The sequence below is a fragment of the Amblyomma mixtum genome, chromosome 2 (genome assembly GCF_055824585.1).
Source record: "Amblyomma mixtum isolate Tamu chromosome 2, ASM5582458v1, whole genome shotgun sequence".
Taxonomy (NCBI): domain Eukaryota; kingdom Metazoa; phylum Arthropoda; class Arachnida; order Ixodida; family Ixodidae; genus Amblyomma; species Amblyomma mixtum.
Window position 1 is genome coordinate 298946384 of NC_143013.1, and position 23514 is coordinate 298969897.

At 49.0% G+C, this 23514-nt stretch overlaps 1 protein-coding gene across 7 annotated transcripts in view; it reads left to right on the forward strand.

Moving 5' to 3' along the window:
• The window catches only part of LOC149364638 (uncharacterized), a 510000-nt gene that overhangs the window by 470745 nt on the left and 15741 nt on the right, over positions 1–23514 (forward strand). For all 7 annotated transcript variants that reach the window (XM_089574597.1, XM_089574596.1, XM_089574598.1 and 4 more), the window contains 4 exons: positions 13–467; positions 4684–4876; positions 19926–20016; positions 20105–20192. In XM_089574597.1, coding sequence (XP_089430723.1) covers positions 13–467; positions 4684–4876; positions 19926–20016; positions 20105–20192 — 827 coding nt within the window. The remainder of the gene's footprint in view (positions 1–12; positions 468–4683; positions 4877–19925; positions 20017–20104; positions 20193–23514) is intronic.

The following is a 23514-nucleotide window of genomic DNA, read 5'->3' on the forward strand; positions in this document are numbered from 1 at the left end:
TTCTCGCCGCAGGCAAAATCCTGGAGAGCATGTCGCCGGGAGCGCTGCTGGGCACTCAGGCTTTCCTGCAGAACATCGAAGCCGTCGCCAGAGCCAAAGAGCAGGCAGCAGCAGCAGCCGCCGCGGCGAACCAGAGCGGCGGCTCCTCGTCGGGGGGTCCGGGAACTGCCGGCGGTCCCCCGGTGCTCGTCTCCTGCCTCGGCCCATCCAGTGCTTCGAGTCCCGGACTTACGGCCCCTCTGAGCCCGGCCTCCTCGAGCTGCGGCAGCACGGGTGCCGCCATGGCCGAGGCGACCACGGTGGTGCCCGGACGCGGCGCGATGCCCCCGCGGCTGTCGCCCGCCCCGGCGGTCCCGGGCTCCGAGGCTGTGGCCAAGGTGGGCGCCTCCATGGCCGGGGATGTGGCCAGCAAGGCGCTGCAGATGGCCGGCGCCGCGGCCCACTCGCTGCTGGGCGGACACGGGCAGGTACGTGGCAGTACCTACGTACCTACCTACCTACGTTCGTGGCAGGTACTTACGTGGCAGTTGGTTGTCAGGTGCACTCTAAGCAGAAAAGAGTTAAAAGGGAGTAAAGTGACCCTCTATCGCGCACCTTTAAAAAAAAGTGAGTGCGCTAGATGACACTTACTCCCTTTTTACTCCCCTGTAGGTGTATTTGTGTTAAGAGTGTGCACTTTGAAAACGCGGAACGGCGAAAGCACAGGTGTTGGCAAAAAACAGCGTCGTGCACGCGTATGTGCGATAGGAGTAGTGAATAAAAAGCCGCGTTTTGTCGCAAATGAACCAAGGCGGTTTGGTACGGTAACTCTGCTTTCTGGGAATCCGAAGCTCCCCATTGCTTTGTAGAAAGCCAAACCAGTAAAACGCAAACAATAATCGGAATATGCCATCAGATCGGGGTAGTCACGGTAGCGACGCGGTCGTGAAGTGGTATACCACTCTAAGCAGAAAGGAGTGAAAGGGAGTAAAGTGTCCTGTACCTCACACCCTTTCATAAAAGAGTGTGCGCTGAAGGACGGCTTACACCCTTTTTACTCCCATATTTGCGTATTCTTGTTTAGGGTGTATTGTGAAGTGCACCTAAAGGGATTGTGCAAAAATTGTGTAAAAAATAGTTGCCCAGATAACTTTTCGAGTTCATATTTCTAGGACCTCTCACCGCTGACAAGACATACACGTTAAAAAAATAAATTAGCCCTTCTGACGTCTGTGCATAGCGTGCGCTGGAAGTTGCCGCCAAGTATGGACCAACCTGCCTGACAAGCTGTTCCCTTCACTTTCCGCCTGGAGTGTTCGTTGAATATCCAATCGCCGCCCGCCGTCATTCACGTGCATTTACCCAACGTTCCTCTGCAATATCGCGAAAGACGTCGTGATTTACTTACGACCTCGCTTACGTCCCTGACTGTTCTTCGCGCGCCGTTATTATATTCGTGCAAGCTTTTCAGCCGGCAAGCTGGAGCCTTACTTACACCTCGATAGAACAAGGATGGCCCTGCCGAGGCACCGTTTTATGAAACTTTCTTTTCCCGACCGGCTGATGGAGTTGTCAGTGAAATCTGCATTATGACTTTCCGCGGCTCGAACCCTGCTTTATCGGCACTCATTAACAACGCTCGGCCGAGCGCCATTAATCTCTCTGATTGTTCGACGACCAGCAGCTACACTAGTCTGGCCTTGATTGCCTTCGTGCGCCGTGCTTTTGTCTTCCCTGGCGCGCTGGCTTGCTTGCGTGTGTCTACGAACGCGCCTTGTTTGAATTATTATACACGGCGAACGCGCGCACCTTATGCGCCGCTTAGCAACGTGTTCTGGAGGGCACCCACACACAAAGGCAATCCCCCCCCCCCCCCCCCCCTCCCCTTCCGCCACCTCCTTTTCGTGGGAGCTTTATTAGCAGACCAGCCGCGGCGTTAAGGGTCGGTCGAGTCGAGGCGTTCAACCTTGACTAGAACATTTCTGCGCCTTACGCGATGAAGCCCGGAATAAAAGAGAGCCCAACCTTGGTTGGCAGATCCCGGGAAAAGAAGTACGAAGGGCGCGTTCGCGCGTCGGAGAAAAGCCTGCGAACTAAAACGAGCGACCGACCGAAAACAAAAAAAAAAAAGTGAATTTGAAAGGCGAGTCTACTGGTCGTGCAGATCCGGGCGGTCAGTTCGTATACGAGCGCGTCAGTAGGGGGGCGCTGGCTTCGTTCGTTTACTTTACTTTTCGTTTTTTTTTTAATCTATTATTTTACGCGTCGGAGCCCCTCGTTCTTGAGACGGGCTCGGAGGCTCTCCTGCCCCTCTGCGCCGCGTTCGTCAAAGTTCAAGAGGGCCTCTGGCATAAACACTCGCGAGCACACACGCACTGCAGGGCGCCGGGAGTTTTGTGCATCGTATTTATTTTGTTTAACGTCGTTCTCCGTTTGTAAAGCAAAACGCACACATGGCCCGAAAACGCAGCTTCGGCGTGTTCGCGCCATCGCACGCTAGCCAGCGGCGACTCTACAACGGCTTTTGTGCGATGCGAAGCGGGAGAATGTCTTAGCAATTAAATATTATTTAAAGCGTCAGGACTTGTCCTTGTGTTCCTGGATGCGTCGAACCTACGGATGTCGGGTGCGAGAAGTTACAGAGAGTCGCAAGTTACAGTGCAGAGTCTATAAGGACCTTTTGTGTATAAGAAACCCGCCGAGGTGGCTCAGTGGGCGTTCGGCTGCTGATCCCAGGGTCGTGGGTTCGATCCCGGCCGCAGTGGCTTTATTTCGATGGAGGTGAAATACAAAAGGCGCCCGTGTGCTGTGCGATGCGAGCGCACGTTGAAGAATCCCAGGTGGTCTAAATTAGTCTGTAGCCCTCCAGTACGGTGTCCCTCATAGCCTATGTGTCGCCTTGGGACGTTAAAGTCTGCAATTTACAAATAATTTGTTTGCCTGCTTGCAGAGACGCCTGCGCAGCAAGATCCTCTTAGTTGCAATGAAACGAGCGTTGACTTAGGAATGACGTAATATAGATGAAAGAACACGACGGAGCGTTATGCACTGCAGTATACGTAATAATACTTGTATAGTGCGCAGCATGTAATGTTACTACAATACCAACCGGTGTTGAAGGTGGTGAGGTGCTGACTGCTGAGCAGTGTGGTATCCGATAAAAATGGGCGATAAAATTTTAGATCTCACACCGAAATTCCAAAAAATACGCTCGTTTTAGTAAAGTATCAATCTACAGGCAAAACAAATATATTTCGAAACATGTACCTATCGCGTCATTTTCATGTCTTTCTGTGCGCGCTGAATGTTACTGGTCGTCAGGTCCAAGGCAGCTCAAAATTGGCCTTTTTTGTACTTACCCACATTGCCTTTTTAGCCCCTACACATCAGTTCTCCAGTAAATGAATGTGTGAGGACTTGTTGGTAGAGAAAAGCTGCCACTTAAGGAAACAGTTTTACGCGTACAGAATTTAAAGAAGCAATTAAAGCTGATAACACGTTAGCTGGGCGACATTGCCTCTGTCTAAGAAGCGTTCAAAAATCATTTCAACGCATGCGAGGCTTATGTAAGACTGAGAGCATGGTTGCGTGCCCCAGTTCGGAGCCGCAGACATGCTCTCCAGCCGCAGCGAATTGCAGTCAAAACAATGGCTGCTCTTCGCTCGCACCCTCGCTTATGTTTACACGGTCGTCTGGGAAGGAAGAGATGAAAAAAGAAAACACACACACTAAAGGAACAATTGTAAACACAGGTGGGAGCCCTTGAGCTGCGCCGTCTGCAATTCGTTGCTTTCATTTTTATACATGCACAGGGCTACGCATGTGCATCTTCCCCGAGAAGTTTCTTTTATTTTTAAATATAGAACGGTACTGGGAAGATTTCTGTGTGCTTTATTCTTGGCCTTTTCCGTCTTGACTTTTATTCTCCAATTTAAATGTCCTTGTTAAGGGCTGCCCACGAAGTTACACAGGAAAACGTTGTGTGTTCAGACGGATAAAGAACGCGATAAAATTAGATGAGCAAAGGATTCTTTTATGTCAACCCTCTCAGAAACTCTAGAATGGTTTTATTGTAGCCTGAGAAGCGCTCTGAATATTTCAACACCGAGGTTTCGGCTGTACGCACCGTCGCCGAATTAATAACCAGCGCAAATTCAGCAAAGCCACATTGTTTATTCATGTGCATGATGTCTGGTGAGTGCCAAGTCAGGCAACAAGTACCTGCCCCGCAGTCATCTAATTGTGAATTTGTGCTAGCTCTAAAGGGCTGTAAGCAAAGGCGCTGTTCGGCACGAAGGCATCACGATGTCATTCCCTCTTACGGTCACTGTCGCGCGCCGTTTTTGTGCATAATATGAGAAAAAAAAATAAATAGCACATACCACTGCGCATCTGAACGCTTTTTTCGTTCAGACAGCAAAGGACTGGAATCACCTTCCTGCCGAAGCAGTTCGCCACATTCATCCAGACCGCTTCAAGTCATTCATCGAAAGAATAACGTAACGCCTGTAATAAGCCCACCCCTCATGTAATACCGCAACTGGGGCATTTGAGGTATAATAAATAAACAAACAAATAAATAAATAAATAAATAAATAAATAAATAAATAAATAAATAAATTCCGGGCTTGGTCACGAAGTTGGAGTCTCCGCAGCTACGGCGCGAGTCTCACTGGCGCGTGTGTTTCTCTGCGCACGGCGCAGGGCATGCTTCCCCAGGACATGGCGACCACCCTGCTGACGCTGGCCACACTGGGTGGGAAGATGGCACCGGAGGCGCTCAACAACACCCTCGCCGCTGGCGGCGTGCTGGCAAACGCCCCCGTCTCCTCCTCCTCGTCCAGCGGCGGCGGGAGCAGCCCGTTGGCAGCCGTGCCCACCATGAGCCACGCGGCCGGTGAGTGCGACACCTGTACGCATGCTGTGTCTCCTGGAGGGGAATCTGTTTGCTCCGAACTCGCTTAATTCGAACTTCCGGTTTATTCGAAATGGCGTTCTGGTCCCATCATCGCCGCATCTATTGAGATGAGCATGGTCGAGCTCCGTGTGATTCGAACATATCAAAACAGGAGCGAATTTTCGGGGCCCTCCGAGCTCGACTAATCGAGGTTCGCCTTACTGTCTACTATAAGAGGGGCAGAGTGGACACCCGTGACGAGGCTTAGGTAATGTGCACGAAGGCTGGACTAGTGGTTTTTCTTTTTTTATATACTTGCCGTCTTCGTTTTTCATGCCGCTTTCAGTGTTGCTGTAGTTGGCTTTGGTTTCGATAGTGTGTGGTACGAGGGTAAACACACCCCGACGAAGAAATAACTAACGTCTAGGCTTGAACGCATTCGTATTAATTGCCATGCTGTCACAAATGCGGACAAACGTCATTTGCAGAGCACCTGTCGTGTGTCAAAGTAAAGCACCCGGAGTGGCATTTGGCTGAGCCGACTTGTTCGAACAATTGCTACACAGCCCCGTATTTAGACTAGTAATAAGCCAACACCGATTTTTAAACAAATTTGCCCCAAACACTCCTTTTTTTCATGGACAAAAACACCGTGGTCTTAGCTGTAAGCAGCAGCACTAACGTCAAGCGCTTGCCCGGAACAGGTTTGCAAGTTCGAGCACGCAGCTCTGTCTGCGTCGTTGCGCTGTTTGCCTTCAATATGTACCACCAACTCGCCCGTTTGGCTATAGTGATGAGCAAGTATAAGATTGCCCAGTTTATTCCTATAGACAGCGGTCAGGCGTGTTTTGACAGTATGGCAGGGATAAAATCCTGGTTGATTAGAATTGAATGAACCAAAGCGAGAGATTGATTCAGCCCTTAGAGAAAAATTTTTAGACAGTCTATAGACTGTCCATAGACTTCTGTCTATAATGTATGTAGACTCTCTGTAGACAAATCCTAGAGAACAGTCTATAGACTATAAATAGACAAAAAGAAATATATATAGGAAGGCGATCGAGTCTGTAAGAACTCTATAGACTGTCTGTGGACCATTTTTATAAGCTGCGGTATGCACCGCAAATGACCGCTGGGAAGGTGATTCGGGGGAAGTCGGAGCGAAGCCTAAACTGGTTTTAAAGATCGATGCTTGAATCTTCAATTTGCAGTATGCTCGCAACACCGCGTAATTTTAAGAAAGAGCTGGAGCAATGGCGTTTTCTCGTCCTTATACAAATGCGTGATGGAAGATGCTCCTCGTCGGGTTGCGGAACCACAGACCTGAAGATAACTTTTACGGTGTGCTGTAGCGTGTTCTCAGTTTTACGTGTTTCCGTGCCAAGCATTCAGCTATGCACAAACACAAGCGTACACATCCTAAGGTATTAAAAAGGACTCAGCTTGATGAAAGTCTCACGACAAAGTCGTAACAAAGTCAGTGGTGCAGCCGTTTTATGTGTGGACAGCCAGGCGTAAGAGCATATAGCTGTAACGTGTCTCACGGTGTACTGCACACGGTTCATGGTAAAACCGACAGGTTCACAAAGTGCAATCTCACTCTTGGGCGAAGCGAGCTCCCTGGCTTTCCGCGTATAGTCCGCGATGATTGAAGTCATTACAGGTCCGGCCACTCGAGATACTGGGATCATTTTTCTCGAGGGTTCAATACTGTCTCCCTGAAAGGAAGTCCGTACAGGACACGATCGTGGCTGTATACCGCTTAAACGATTCGAAGAAAAATGGCTTTCGCCAATTCCGCTCGGGGCTGTATACGATGACGGCGACGGCGACATCGACGCTAAATTGAGTAGTCAAAGCGGCGACCAATCGCACGGGTGTACGCATCGCGTCGTGTTTGTAGTACGTGAGCGTTCGCGCAGACCTCAAAAAAAAAAAAATGGGGGGGGGGGGGAGGAAGGGGGGGGAAGCGATCGACGAAGCCCATACACGACCTTGAGCGTAATTAATACTGCACTTTTCGAAAACGAATCGTTCTTTCTTCGTTTAGTATTTTTTGTTAGACGGCTGCGTCGATAAGTCATACGCCGATGTTCGCTAGTGGTTCGATAGGGGCCGATGCAATCTGTGGTCGCGCGTATAGGGCCAGGAGCTGGGAACTTAATTAAAACCAAGGTGTATCACCACGTCAGCAGCGTAAGGTATTGCATTTGAGCGAAAAAATGATCCTTGGTGTTTAATTACAACGCTTCGTACACTCTTATGGAGCAGTGTCGCGACAGGTTCCTTCGCCTTCGCGAAAATAAAATAATAAAGAAAACGAGAAAGCAAGGTCGCTGTCAACGGCCTCTGTATTTACATTAATAGCGCACGTCCTAAAGTCGTTTCTTCTACATCTAAACCTCTGCTTACTTTGTCTTATCGCCGGCTTCTTATTGCCCCGTCTCTTGTTAGCGCGTGCCCAGGCAGAGCGGTATGTGAGCAGCGTGCTATCCAAAGCTTGCATATGTCGATAGTAAGCCGCGTTGCTGTATCCTGCCGCTGCGAAAAACCAGATCCTATACAAGGGGAGCGGAAACGGCGACCAAAGAAAACCCGTATTTAGAATTGCAGTCCTAATCTATTTTCTCCTCCCGTTCAGTCCATTGGCACAGGCAGCAATCGTCGCGACCACGCATGCTTATGTTTCTTTTTTTTTTCCCCCGTCGTGCGCTCTCGTTCCATTCCCGCGAAGGGTGCACGAGCATTGGTTGTACACAACGAGGAGCATTCATTTCGAGTTTCGACCCATGTCGGTCCGCGCGTTTATCTTTTTTACTGACAAACTGCCGAACGGGTCGTGGAAGGAAATTGAGGCGCGCGCTCGTTGAAGCTGGTTGAATATGCAAAGTCAGATATGCCAGAGAACCCTTGTGTGTGTATATGTGAGGGAACGCTTTGAAAACGAATCGCTGTCTGCTTTCGCCGGCCGGGGAATACTGGACGTTTCTGTTTTTCTTCGCCAACGTCGGCGGTTAAGAGCGAAGAAAGCTGTCTATCCCCCACAAAACAGATAAGAGTCGTTGCGGAGAAGCAAAAAGAAAAAAAAAAGAGTGCCTCTGTTTGCCTTGCATGTCTGAGTGGTGACGTCGTCGCTTCGAGTGCGTGTTCTTTGGTATCGAGCAGAAAGGCAGAGCGGGTTGTGAGAGAGTGGGTGGTGGGGGAGGAGGAAGGGAAGGGTTAGCAACGAATGGCGGAGGAAGATAGACCTAATCCATTACACGCCTGCCTGGAAAAGGTTCCCGCTCCGTTTCACTGGACGGAAAACGATTTATACGCAAATTGTTGCTCGGAATTACCGAACGTGTATAACCGATTGTGCGTGGCAAAACAAACACTGGAATCACATCACGTCCACGTCCTGTGCGATTCCGATCCGAAAACAAACGCGCAAAAAATGAGAGAACACAGACGCTAAAGATCGAATTGAAATCAGCATCATTCGTTCGTCCGGGTCTACTACATTTGTCGGCTGATTGGGAAGAAAGAGTCGCTTTTGAGATTCGATACTCAATATACTGCGTCGGGAGATGAAAGAGGCCATTCGAATCGAAGAAGCTTTCGGGGCTAATCTCATTGCGAAAGCGGTTAAGCGGTGTTGAGGGACAAAGATAAAGCCCCACAAATGGGCGGCTTGTTGGAATAAGTGCTCGTACAGGTTGTCGCTACGCTCAGCAAAGCTTGTCTAGCCGCGCTCGATAAGTCACGAATAACTAGACGGACTGGTTTTAACGCAGGTATGAAAAGGCTACCGCCTTGTGAACACCAGTGAAAAGGGCGGAAAAGCGCCTGTACGCACACGGAAAAAGAAGAGATATATAGAGAAGATAAGGACGAGACTGTTAACATAATACTCTCGGGAGGACAAGTACTCTTGTCGAAACGTTGGCTAGCCGACTGAAGCTCCTTGTCAACCCTTGTTAGCTTTGTTTTGAGGATATGGTAGTCAGACTCGCTGTTGGCTCTTGTTTTTTTAACTCGACAGCGTTAAGAAGCTCGTGTCGCCGGAATTCCGGCGTCGCCTTCGGGGGCGTCATTGACCGGGAAGTAAAAATTCACGAAAAATCCCCAGAGAAGCAACCTAAGAGGCAGTTCGCCTCTTAGAGGTGGGTCACTTAACCTTGTGGCGCCATCACAGCCTGTCCTCCGGATTGTGAACAAACTGCGCATCGTAGCTTGTAGCAGTTAATGATTGGTCGCAAGGGAAGAGCAACCTGGGCCGCATAAGCCTCACCTGTGGCAGCACCTGCGATCGCAGGGCAGTGGCGCATCGCTTAACCACTGCACCACTGCTCCGGGTGAGGTATGAAGGTTCCCACTGATCTATGAATGTTAAGTATACAGAAGGACCACAGTTGTGCATATATGGACATTTACCCATTAACTCTTTCCTGTCCGCGGGGAAAATGGTGGTTTTCAGGTGATATCATTAATATTTTTTTTCTTCAACAAAACTTGCTTGGTACAGGAGTGTATGGTACCGAATTGTAGAGGAGGAAATTCTCTTCACATTGTTATTAGTCACAGTCAACATGTTTATTGATTAAGAGATGAAAAAAAAAATTATCGGAAAGAAAATTGTAGTTACAAAGAAAAAAACACACAAAAATATCAAAGTTTCGTCGCAAAAACAAAACATAAAAAAATTTCAGAATATACATTTTTTACAACAGGGATCGATACAACATTGCAGCAAATTTTAGTTTGCTGTGAGCAGTATTAGCTGGGCTAGGAAAGGAAACAGTAGTCCTAGTGACTATCGTGCCACCGCGCGAAACAGTTCCTTGTTGCCGTGAAGCAGAGGTTGGCCGCACATGTCTCACAGAAAACATTTGTTTTTTGCTCCATCTTTTTTTCTTCGTAGCACAATTTGCAGTTCCGGTACTTTGCATTTTCTGCGGCTTGTACTGCAGCCCCTGAGGTGAATCACGAGGCGGAAACAGAGAGCGAACATTGGGGTCCTCAGGATGTGGCTCATCAAATCCGAGGAGTTGCTCGACCAATTCAAGTCTGAACGCGAACTGATCAAATCTTGATGTCCTCGACAATTCTGGCGCTTCGGGATGCTCCTGGCGATGCGCGTCAAAAAGTATGAAGCTGTTGACCGCGCCGCCGGGCGCCGTGCGACACTCCGGCGCGCAACGCCGAGGTCGACCCCTGGCTGTCTTTGAGCCGAAAGCACGACTCTCTGCGCTGCCGGCGGCAAGTAATCCCGCCCGAAAGACGTTGACACCCTGCAAATAAGAGTTATGACCTTCAGAACACGCTGATCTTTTCCGATAAGCGCGCAGCAAAAGCGGAACATTTCGGGGAGAAAGCGAAACTTTCCGAGGCATGGCTGCCGACGTTCCGGGTCGGTCTGAGGCAGTTTCGCTGTCGGTGCTGAAGCCTGAAGAGCCGAAGTCGTCTTCTGAATCCTCACTGCTGCTGTTCTCGTCCAAAAACGAACTCTCAGGAGCATCAATTTCTGTGGAAACGCGCGTTTTCGGCGCAGCAGCAGCGCGCGACGTCGACGCCATGGTGGAAACAAGGAGCGCCGGTCAGCTGACTCCGGAGGGGCTTCAAAAATCACCGCTTGGCGGAAAAAGTCAAACCAAAAGCGAAACTGAAAGAAGAGTTCCTTTATTTCACACTGGTTAGCGCTAGTTGTCCAGGAACGCTTCAAAAAGCGGGAAAATACGAACTTGAAACCATCGATAGCGGGCTATCGATGGGAATATGCGCGGACAGGAAAGAGTTAACCTACCGCGTCATACCCTTAAAGCTGAGCTTAAGTGTCTCCTACACTTTGTGTGTAGTTGGGAGGTAGTTGGAGGTTTATCATTCTTGTAGAGGGGCGCGGTGTCGTACAGCTTGAATCCCTCGCAATTCGTGGAACAGCCTATATTCATGCATGCCACTCTATTCGTGTAGGCGGCAGCGTCGTGACGAACTGCGTTCGCGATGTCGGATGATGCACGACGCGGCTATTGTCTCGCCTCTGGACGCGCGCAAAAATCTACATCGCATCGCGTACACGCAGGTCTTCAGGCGGACCGCATCGGCTTTCGGCGCGTGGTGAAAGCGCGCGCGGTGGAAGAGGACGTTCCGGTCGAGCGCCGCGTGAGGACATTCGATCGCGCATCGGAGAGAGCGCTGTTCGACGGAAAGTGAACACCGCCAAGGCGGCGGCGCCGGCTAAGGAGCTGAACGAAGCAAACAAAAGGGGGCCGGTGTTGACGAGCTGCGGGCAACAGGATGCTATATAGGTGTACATGTTCGCGTCTTTGTGCGAATCGGATTTTGAGCCCGGCTGTTTCTCCCGTACACGTCCACCAACGCGGCTGTAGAAGTCTGGCTCCGGACGGTCTGGCGCCTTTGAAAGTATGCGGACGAAACGATTGGCTCGTATCGGGCAGAGGGAAGGGTTGCACCTGGCTGTTCAGGTTTCCGTGCAAGGCTGTGCATTTTCTCCTTGCTTGTTTAGTTTGTCCATAGGCTTAGCTATCTACCTGACACTACGCGTGAAAGATGAGACGGGTCCCCCTATGGAACGCGCACAAACAAGAACAATCGATCTTTGAAAAAAATTTGGCTGGTGGTTTAGCATTGCTAAGCACGGAATATTGTGCGAAAGCACAGGTTTTTTTTTTGTTTTTTTTTTTTTTTTTTGCTGGTGGACACCACCGCCACGTACCTGAAAGTGCGATTCAGATGTCACTTGACCAAGGGTGCCAGTTATGCGCGTCTTCAACTTTTTCATCGTCATTATGCCAATTTACCCAATGTACGCCGGTGGCCTGTGCTCCAGTGCCGCGCTTCTGCATCGATGTTGTCAACACCAACGCGTATTGCTCTAGTGCCGTGTTTCTGACACAGCGATGTCCACGCCAACGCACGCTGCGCACATCTCTGTCAGTATACCGCTAGATTGCTCAAAGCGCGAATATTAGTTTGATAGTAGTATTAGCAGATGAAGAAGACAATGTGCAGTGTACAGCGCGAGAGCTAGTGTTGCAGTTTAACACGAGGCTTATTTGTGTGCAGCTGTAAAGACCGCGTGCCAACTCTTCAGCGCCATGCTCGGACTTTTGTGCCCCATGGTCCCTCGATTTTGGCAGGGCGACCGCATGCAATCTGTTTCTCTCCACTAAAATTTGTTATGTACTGAAATTATTCATTGCACAATACTTTATATCCATCGTTTCCATAGAGTTTTCGCAACTTTTGTGTTTGATTCGTCTTTGGAATCAATGAGGCGTCAATGAATCGCCAAAACCAGAATTTTGAGTGAACTCTCGAGGGTATGTGAGCATGCAAAGTGCGAGCACTGGCTATCGCCACCAACAGTGCGTACATTTTCAATTTGCGCGAACGTTTGAAATTAAGGCCCGGAAAGTATAAGGAAAACCTTGGCCTGGAGCCATATAAGTATGTATGCTGGATTACTTGACATCCGTGTTTTATTTGTTGCGGGTGTTCTATTCATTTTTTCCCCCGACGCAATTATACGACTGCATTGCATTCAAAGTGCGACTTTCCGCGCTTCCTAATCTGCATCGAAAAGTAGCCGAGGCTTAATATGCGCAAGGACAGAAAGGCTTGAGTGCGCTGCGCACGGACCACGCGTTGTACCTCCGATGCAACGCGATTAGACGTAATATATGGACATGATCCGAGCGAAACTCTAAGCAAAAAATAAAAAAAAATAGAACGTTATTCATGACCGAACCTAAATCCGCAGGCGTTTTCAGGCGAACATCGCTGGCGATCTGGTCATATTATCCCGCCGATGCGTTTTCTTTTCCTATTATACCGGCGTGAGAAAAAGTCCGCAAGTATTTGCGTGGCCGCGTTATCTTTATATATACCTCAGTCGACGGCTCTTACCCTGGCACGAGTGCACACATAGGCGTATTCGAAACTTTTTTCCCACCTCGTTTGGTTTTGGCCTTTCCTTTTTTTTTTTTTTGAGGGAGCTGGTTGGTTTACGAGTCGACTGGAGGAGTTATGTACTTTTGTAGCCGCGGTTCTCCGACCTACGCTTCGCGACGTCGTCTTTGGAAAAGAACTATCGCGAGTATGCGTACAGGTGTCGCCGAGTCGCGGAGGCGCCGCCGTCCCTAAGCGTGCGGCCAAGGACTCTGTTTGGTCAGGCAGGGCTGCGATGAATGGGCTGCCGATGAGGAGATAACGGCAGTAAGGTATGCGCCCAGCCGCCTGAGAGGGGAATCAAAAGGCGAAAAATGGGTCATTCCACGCCGAGCGGTCTTTTCAGATGCGACGCGCCCGTTGCGGCTTGGAGCCTGTGTGTGGCCCTTTACACGCGGCCGAATTTTTCTCTCCCGCGCGCGCGACGTGCATGCTGCTCTGGTAGCAACGCCCTCTATAGCTCTGCGAGTGTTATGAAGTGGTCCGGTGTTAACGGGCGTTTGAGATAGTGTCGGCAGTGGGACGCGAATGCGGGGAAACTGCGCTCGAAGCTCGGTGTTCGGGTGATATTTTTAGAATAAAAATTACCCTGGGAAACGTTGATTATGGGTTCTGCACTAACGCCCTCTTCAGTTTTCTTTTTTTTTCGTCTTTCCGTGTGCGAAAAGCAGTAGAGCACAAAGAAAGTATCTGCGAAGCAGCAAGTTCCCGCTTAAAATGCTTTGTACCGATTGAAACCACTGCATATCCTTCTAAAAATGTTTTTAGATTGACTATAAACTTTCCTTAGACTTTTGTCTATTATGTCCATAGACTTTCTATCCACAACTCCTATAGACTAGTATATAGGCAATACAAACTCCATAGACAGCCTATAGACAATCTATATATTTATGGCCTTACACTCTTAGTAGACTTTTGTCCATACAGAATTTATAGACTATGAATAGACAAAAGGAAATTCTTATAAGAAGGCAATAGAGGCCATAAGATGCTCTAGAGACCACTTTATAAGGGTAAAACTTGCACTTGTGAGGTAACCGTGAATAGTAAATATCGGTTTGTCTTCATTGCTTTCTGAGAAAATAGAGGTTTCCTGTATCCATAAAGCAAGCCGACGACTACGGCTTTCGTTGTTGGCTTGAGGGAACTGCCTCTGCAGTTATCTAGTGACGTTAGATTTTATGCGCCATAAAGTGCAACGTCATTAATTAACTAGTTGGCTTGAGGGAACTAGTGACGTTAGATTTTATGCGCCATAAAATGCAACGTCATTAATTAACTAGCTTTCACTTTGAAGAGAACAGCACAGCAGGCTCCCAGCACAATTTCTGGTACAGTTGGATACAACTTAAGTCTGCAGTGAAGCTCCGCCCACATTCAGGACCGCCGCACAGAATTCCTCCACGACAAAAAAAGTAGTCCTTTGTTAAAACTTTTCTCGTTTCCTGAAAAGAAGCTAATCGGTACAAGCTCTAAAATTTTGATAACATGGCTTTTTTAATAAATTCAAACGTTAAAAACCTGATTTCGCTTACTTTTGTGACTGACTGGCGGAGTAATACAAGATGCCGTGGACCATGGCCCAATGTTATCAACTGCTGTTTTCTTAAGTTGTATCCTACTATAGTTGAGTTTCTTTATGTAAAAAAAAAAAAAAAAAAAATCGGAGTAAGCTGATTATATCCACTCGTAAGCGTCACATTTGTTTGAGTTTCCTATCGTATCGTATCCAACAGCCCGTTTGCGCCGCTGGACAGCACGGATTTATAGCTACCGCGTTTGAGTTTCATTACAAAAGCGAGAAACTATTCTGGCGTCGCTGAGACATTCGCGCGGAACGACCCATATAAATGCAAGCACGAACCGTTTTCACGAAGTTGCACCACGTTCTTTTCGTCTCTTCGGCGCGAAACTTGTTTATGGAGCTCCGATGGGACAGTTCGATTAGTTAGGGTTAGGGTCAGCCTACACCGAGAGGCGTTTCCTTCTAACGCGCTTGGGAAACGGCCGCACGAGGTTCCTGTTGGCCGGCCTGGTTAAGCTAGGCGTGCATAAAATACTGCGCCTGTTAGAGCGCGTGGCAGTAGACACAAACCAGACACAAGGGGTGTGTGTGTGTGTGGGGGGGGGGGGGGGGGGGGGACATTTAGAAGCAAGAAAACGCGTATATGCGAGAACAGACCGTTTCTCGCGACGCGAGCTTCGAGAAAGGAACAGATATACAGGCCCACTTTCAGATGCCAGAAAAAGCAAGGTTGCTCCCAAAGCTGCAAGTCTGTCGCGTTGTTTGCCAGCGTCGCTCGCCTGCGCTGACGCCGAGTCGCGCAACATCTTTGTGATTGCTGTTTTGCAGCGGCTGTTGCGCGCGCTGCGCTGCCTCCGTCACGCGGTAAACAATAAAGGAGAACTGATCTCGTCGAGAGACCACGCGAATTCTAGTTATAGGGGCCGAGTTGTCGCGCCCAGTCGTCAACTATAGATTGGCGGTGAAAACAGCTTTGAAAACAGATCAACGCAGCTGTGCTTACATATCCTTAAAGAAACGCACACAAGACTCGACCCTTATAAAGATAGTTTATAGACAGTTGATAGACTTCTTATATACTCTATTACCTTCCTATGTATATTTCTTTTCGTCTTTTCATTGTCTATAGACAAAAGTCTACTAAAAGTGCATGGCCATAAATCTATAGATTTTCTGTAGACTGTCTATACCGTTCTATGTCTGTAGACTCTCTATAGCCTATAGACTCTTCTCTAGGATTTGTCTCTCGAGAGTCTAGAGACTATATAGGAAAAAACCTTTCGCGGTGTACAACTGGATCTGACATTAACTGTAGCACCTGTAGCTTCGACATCGTGCGAAATGACCGCAATTGAGAAAAGCTCACCCAGTGTCCCTAAACTTAAAAGTCGCAGCTATCATGACTTTTCTTTACACGTTCACGTGCATGTTTCGGCCAAATGACCTGTTTCTTCCCAGCCATACTTGAGTGCATGTGTGTGTATAGGAGAGGAGGGGGGGATAGCTTGCTGGTAGATTGCAATTCCAAAACTCGTTGAAGGGCGGAAATGATGTATGCGAGCTGATCCGTGCTTGCTGCCCTCAGAAAGTTACCAATCGACATTTGCCGTGCTTCATCTCGAGGATTTGCTTTCTCCAGCGTCGAATCCAAGGGTGGGAACTTGGGAAGCGGTTGTTTTCTTTCTGTCGACTGCTGGTCCTTGCCGCGCGTTGCAATAAAAATTACAAAAAAAAAGTAAGCGCGCTCACCTATCAGTTATCGCGAAGCTTTCCGTGGACCCTTAAACTAGAACTGGGTCTTATCGCGAAGGTCAGAGGCTATGTAGTCGTGAACGCTGTCTGGAGTGGGCAATCCATCTAGTCGCTAAGTCGCCAAATCGCCGCCGTCGCCAAGTTATACAGACCCGCGCTGCCGTTTCGGAATCTTTCTTTTCCCTGCCTAACCTTCCATCTTCCTGCAGTGGACTGGGAGGACTTTAAAAAGGAACGAAGCAAAGAAAATTATGCGAGAATTCGCTCTTTCCGTGCTTTCGCTCGGCGATCGCTCGCGATGCCTGGTTTCCTGAAGGTCATGTTCCGTCTTATCCGAGCGCATTCTTTGGCAGCGGCGAAGTTTGACTCGGCGATTGGAAATGGAACGGACAAAAATCAGCACTCGGCCTCCTCTACCCGAGCACGGAGGCTACGATATTACCTTACTGCATACCCTCGCATGCAGCGGCGCATGCACTCTACGTATATATACTTATATATATATTTATATATAGGCAGTCTGGTTGATGCGCGGCCTCACTCCGGCATTACATATGCCATGGGAAAAAAGAGAAACGAGAGCTCGCTATCGCCTCCCTTCACGCCCCAACGGTTCGCTAAAAGCCGGACGCATGCGCCTAATTGTCAGGGGCCGGTTTTTCCCGAAACGCGAGTAACGTTTCCAATTGCGTCGTCCCCCTTTCCCCCGCTGGGAGATTCAGCGCCCCCGACGACGACGACGACTCGGAGGCTTCTCACCGCGCAGCCATGCACGCCGGTCAAGGAATGAAGGAGAGGAAAAGAAAGAAGAGAAGAAAGAAGAGAGGAGAAGAACGCCCGCGATCGAGGCCTTGTGTAAGGCCGATTCATTTTGAGCCCGACAGCGCGAGGGCGAGAGATGCGGGCGACAGGGATCGATAGCCATCGGAAACAACCAGCGGCACCCAGATAATGCGCAGCAAGGACTGCGAGGCCCTCCGCTCCGCCTGGTGTTTTTTTTCTTCTTCTTTTATTTCGGTTTTTTACGGTAGACGCTATTGGCCTAACTGGGACGAGAGACGGTGACGTTTCTTTGAGTTGAGACTACTAGGAAGGTAGGTGTCATGTCATCGGACACGACGTTGTAATGTGGACTGCGTGGCCGGTCCATCTCCTCCGTAGTTCACACGGACTGAAAAGAGAGACGGCCCGATGAACTTTTTTAATGAGTGTCCAACCGGTGGCAACCGGTGAGTGTGCAACCGGTGTTATGGAAAGTCTGAATCATTGTGGGCGTCGATTAAGCTATTTGTCCGAGCTATACAGGGTGTTTCACCTAAGACTTTCTGCAGTTTTTAAAAATAAGCTATTTGAATTAGATGCGCGCTTTTTCTGGCATAGCATTGTCAGTGGTGTAGTACATCATAATGCAGCTAAGACGTGCTAACTAGCAGGCTTGTTAACCAATATTTAATAGTTAACTTTTAAACTATTATCGTTGGGCTCCTTAATTATTGAGAGGCATGTAGCCCACCGTAAGCAATGTCCATATCCGTTTTTAGAATTTCGAGAACGCGATTATCCTCGGCGCTGTGGCCCAACAAATTTTGGCTATTTCGACGAGTTAGGCTCACTGGAGAGGTTGCTTTGCCTGCAAGCTTCTCAAACCGCATGTATTTTGGCGCGATGTAGGCGAAATTTGTTGGGCCACAGCGCCGAAGATAATCGCGTTCTCGCAATTCTAAAAACGGATATGGACATTACTTACGGTGGGCTGCATGCCTCTCAGTAATTAAGGAGCCCAACGGTAATAGTTCAAAAGTTAACTATTAAATATTGGTTAACAAGCCTGCTAGTTAGCACGTCTTAGTTGAATTATGATGTACTACACCACTGACAATGCTATGCCAGAAAAAGCGCGCATCTAATTCAAATAGCTTATTTTTAAAAATTGCAGAAAGTCTTAGGTGAAACACCCTGTATAGCTAAATAAGAACCCCCCCCCTAAAAAAAAACAAAAAAAACGTGCACTGTGACAGCCGCTATTTTTATTTTCGTTCTCTCGGGGTTTCCCCATTTTTTATCCGGCAGCGCACATCCTGGGAAATCAGTGATATTTTCAGTGCAGGCTGCATTCCTGATGGCTGACTATTGGTGGTTCTCGTAATCATCCTCTTTTGGTGTGAAAAAAACGCTTAATATGTTTTCTTTTTTTGTTGTTACGAGTGGTGAAATCTGTTTCACCGGCACTAGCTGTGCAGCCGGAGGGATGCTTCATTTTCAAGGCATACCAAACCTCTTACTACAGTCCTTCATCTAGGTGTGCCCAGAACTGCTTTCCTCTGTGTCCCAACCGCATTTTCCGACTAAAGTCGTTGGGCATGCATATTTTTACGCTCGGCTTGCTTGTCGCCAAATATCCACGAAGGTCGTCGCAAGAAACTTTATCAACAAAGAGGAGCTGTGCAAACGTGAACCAAGCAAAGATTAAAAAAAAAAAAACTGAGAGCGGGAATGTCGTGTTCAAAATTGGTTCCGCTTGTGACGGGCAAAGTTAACAAGTACATAGAAAAACTAAGTGAAGGTAAACGAACAAAAAAATGAGAAAAAAGATGGGAAGCGGCAAACGTTCGGCATGTGACCAACCGGTGGCTGGGTTCGATCGCTTTAATTTTCGTATGATAATGCGGCGACCTGCCCACTCTGCCAGCGTGCGTGTAAACGAGAACAAAACGAACATCGCAGATAGTGTTGCGAGACGCTTCCTTTAATGTATTATATTTATTTTTTGCCCGGCGGTGGGGGCTCGGTTCACCGTACACGCAACAATAGCCGCGGGTGGGTAGGACGCACCTCATGAGAGAGACACGCACGGACGTTGCGGCCTCGGAGAGCGAGTGGGAGAGAGCCAAGAAGACAGCCGTGATGGATGGCCTGATCGCAGCCGCGAGGAACCCACAGGCGCTAACCGAAACGTCGCTGCAGTCGAGGCGCGTGGTCGCCTCCGTGGCCAGAAAGCGTGCCGCACGCATGCGCCCGTACAAAGGAGGCCTCCGAGATTACGCGAAGCCAGTAGCACCGCCTTCGCGCCCGTGCCTGTTGCTGCTGCAGCAGCGTTGCGGCAATTAGCAAGCCACTACACGCGCACCGGGTGTAATGAAGCGCGATTTCGCCCCGTGTCGGTTGCCGTGCGTGCGCATTGGCCATGTAATGCAACTGCCACCGGTCCTGACAGAGGGCGCAACAGTGTATCGTTCCACTGAGTGGTTATGTGCGGCCACACCTTGCTGCGACAGTTTGCGTAGTTTTCGGCCTTTAATGTCGGCTTTCCTGCAAATACTCCATGCCGGTAGGCAAGCTGCCAGTCCGCCGTCTTTTTTTTTTTTTGGCTTAGACACAAACCGTTTTCGTTGCTCGATTACGTGGTTAGCCTAACTAAACGAGTCGTGCGGCGTCTTTTGACTGTATACTTGGCTTTGACTGCATCGTCCTTCATGCACAACCGGCTTCCTGATATTCCGTGTGACCGTGAATCGATAGACTGAACTGATTCAGTGAAAACATGACACGATTTGCTTTATTAACCGCAGTGTAAGCTAACCAGATACGACTACTTTCTTGTCCGACGTGGTAATGAATACAGCCTCGTCGATACCTCTTTTCTCAGAGGTGCCAAATAATGCGAGGACCGAGCAAGGCGCAGCAAACTCTCAGATCTTGCTCTCCAGAACCTGAATAGCCTGCGTCCTCAGTGTTCTGCGAACTTTCTGTTTCTGCCTTGTCCTATTACCGACTAACTTGCGCTCATTGTACGCGTGCGGTATTGCGTTGTCTCCCCAGGTCTTATGAGCACCAACCTGGCCAACTGTCTGTCGGTAAAGCTGGACCAGCCAAAGGTTCCGCCCATCGACTATTCCCGCTACGTGCGCAGGTGAGACGTTTGACCGTACTCTGCCATATGGGAGGGTCCTTTCGAGGATGACGAAGGCGCTGACTGGCGGAGTTTTCGTGCTTCACAGGTACTCCAGTGCGACTCAGTGTGGTAGCAACTACTGCAAGGACCTCAACTACCGGGAACACTTCCACTGTCTCGACTGCAACTCAAGGGTGAGCTTCTGCACTTCTTGCCTTTGTGTCTGTCCCGTAGATGTCACATATAGGCTCGGAAAACGTAACCGGATGTGCGCGAACTTTGTGTGGTAAAGGTGGATTATAGAGGTTGATTGGTTTATGGGGTTTAACGTCCCAAAGCGACTGAGGCAATGAGAGACGCCGTAGTGGAGGGCTCCGGAAATTTCGACCACCTGGGGTGGATTATAGAGGTCAGTAGGTAGCTTCGGCCTCTTTGATGAGCTCCGTGTTACCTCACGTTCCTGTCGTTGAACAGCTTGCAAGAGGTCGAAGCGAGGAACATTATTTGCGCATACCGAATGTTCAACAGTGTTCAGCTACTACCTTGTTCTGCCCACGACTTATTAAAGTGCTTATTATCAGGACTTAAAAACAACAGGAAGTTCGCTACGCTGTATTTTTTGTTTCTTCGTTCAGTGCGTTCTAAGAAACCTTACTGCTCTTAGGAGCCTCCCCCCCCCCCCCCCCCCCCTCCCCATGTTATATTTGACGCCAATGCGGATGTACCGTGCACGTCATGATGTTTCACTCATTCTTACCTATCGCAATCGGCCGGGTGTGCGGGATCCGCTTACATCTTTTTTTGTTTATTATTAATTGAGTCCTTCTGCTTACCTGTCCGTTGCGGAGGCCGAGCGGCTTGTTCCTTTGGCTGCCGACTGGACAGAATTCAGTAAACTCCGAAGGCACTTCCCGGCACTTATTCTGCCTGCTTGAGCTGCCCGTATACTCTCACGTATAAACGCACTCGTGACTGCGGAAAGACATAAATGAAAAAAAGAGAGAGACGAGTTGGCCATAAAACAGGCCGCGCTCAGCGCAATTATGGGCACGAGTCTCCGGAATAAAAATAAAAAGGAAAACAGGCGTGGACGGTCGTAAACGGAAAACACGAAACTGGCGGGAAATTCCGCCGCCCGAGGTGTGTGCGCAGGGCAGGTCAGGGCGGCAGAAAACCGTTCCGTCTCGCTGCTGAACCTGTTTGCATGCACGAAACGCTTCGTAACACCTCGCGTGGCAGTCTTGCAACGCACCCTGTCGCAGACCCATGCTATACAGGCAACGCGAACGAGCAAACGCGATGCACAGAAGGTACTCGCGAAGGCCCTGTTTGAAACCTTGTAGCCATGGAGGAAGGAAAGACCTCAGGAGATGCGGTTACGTCACATTTTTTGAAGCCAGCTCCCCCCCGTCGCCCCCTTTGCTTGGCCGCTGTCTCAGCGCGTTTGCGCATGCGCAGCAGGCATTGCAGCAGACGACGCCACTGCAACCAGCGTTACCATTGGTGCGCCGTCTGCCAAAGACTCCCAATAGGTGAGGTGCGTTTCCCAAGTGAATGCAAGCAACCATGAAAAAATCGTCTGCCAGCTACTTCCGGTTCCAAATTTCTTCCACGCAATGCCTTCTGCATTGCAATTGCCGTGCATTCGGGCATTGTTTATTCGCTAATCTGTTTGTGCTGCGACATTGCGTATTGCACAGCATCACCGTAAGATCAGCGCGTGCTGCTTATGAACACGTCCTGAGTGCAGAAATTAACAATAATGAAAGGTAAGAGTGTTTTCTCGTGGATTCTAATATTGCCAGCATAGGCTGGCTGTTCGGCGTATGCACGGCAGTCGACTGTGTGCGCGGTTGAACTATTTTAACGCGTTGCTCATTATATATTAGTTTGTTGTTGTTTTTTTTTTGCTGCACCACGAACACAACGAAGGTTGAGCTTGCACAGTTTAGCAAACGATAGATGTATTTGCCTCAAAGGGTGTAAAAGCTGTCAGTGGGCTAGCAGACTATCCACACATGCAACCGCGCGCACAGCGAGTCTTAACACATCGCACTGCATACGCATAGAAAACCTCCTACCGTTTGCACTATTTTGGTTGTACTTCATGCGAAGAAACGCTACGAAGCAGAACAGAGCTGACGTCTAGTTGGTCTTGCGACGATGCAATACAATCAGCGGTGTTGCAGTGAAAATAAATTAGTGTAAGAAGCGAATTAACACAGCGACTGCTGTGAAGCAAGCGGGTAGGGGGAGAAATTTGGAACCGGAAGTAGCGGTAGCAGACGACTTACCCATGAGCCTCTGCGCTGAATCTGGAAACGCACCTCACCTATACACCATTTTACGAGGAGCGGGCAGGAGAGGGAGAAATACTCTCAAACACGTGCGCTGCGCGGCACCCCACTGTTGCCGTCCTCCCCTGGGCTGATAATCCGGCGCGCGGAGCAACGGCCGCGGCTGCTTAGCTACCGGTCAAGCGCGTGTTTGCGTCTGTACAACAAAAGCAGCAATGTTGTACGAAACACCAACGTCTTCTAGACATCATTGTTTTATTGTCAGTTGCGGAAATAGTCGACGAAAGTAGAAAAAAACAAACGCCCCCAGTATTTACGTGCACCATGTTATGTGAAGGTCTCAGCACGTCTGCGGTGTCCATTTCTTCACCGCTTTTCCGCCGGTCCCGAGTTGCATTGGCAGTGGGCGTAGTTGAACAAAAAATACTTGCGCCAACAAAAAGCTTAAACGTTAGCGCACTTTGTGAACGAAATACAGACAGAAACAAACCCACTGCCTGTGCCTAATATCGGGCGCGGAACGAAGCGCAGCGCCTGGGTTACCAAACTGTAATCTGTGCATAATTTTAAGAGATCAAGTATTTCGACGGCTTTGGCAAAGTTCTTTTAATTCAGCAATACACTATGTGAGGACTTCACAAATTTGGCCACTTCGTTTCGCCGCCCCACATGATCGTCAATATCGGGAGGGTGTGGGGATCGCCACCTGAAAAAAATAAACATGTCGTTAGTGCAAAAATACTAATTTAATTTGCACAGCATGGCATGAATAGAAGCGGCGACATGAACTTTTACCCAACTGCAAAGTGAGGAAAAATGCAGCCATGGCAACGTAAGATGAAAAAATACACGGCATGCACAGGACGGTAAACTCTGCCACGCATTGTAATAAATTATTCGACTGAAATCGCATCGAATGCACTGTAAAAAAATCCACACTATGCATAACCGTGCCAGAGATACAACAAACGCAGCGACTTGAGCAGTGCCCCGATCCGATTGAGATTGGAATTCTCAACACAGGTGCGGCGATTCTGCCTGTCAGTGTAAGTGGGTGCGGGCCGGGCTCTATTATTTTACTTTCCTTTTAGACAGCCCACCCTAACATATGTCAGTGTATGTGGTAATAACGTTCCATTAGCGTACCAACCTATTAGATCGTGTAACTGCACATTTTCTGGTATTTGTGCACCAGTGAGTACTGGCGGGAGCGGAGAAG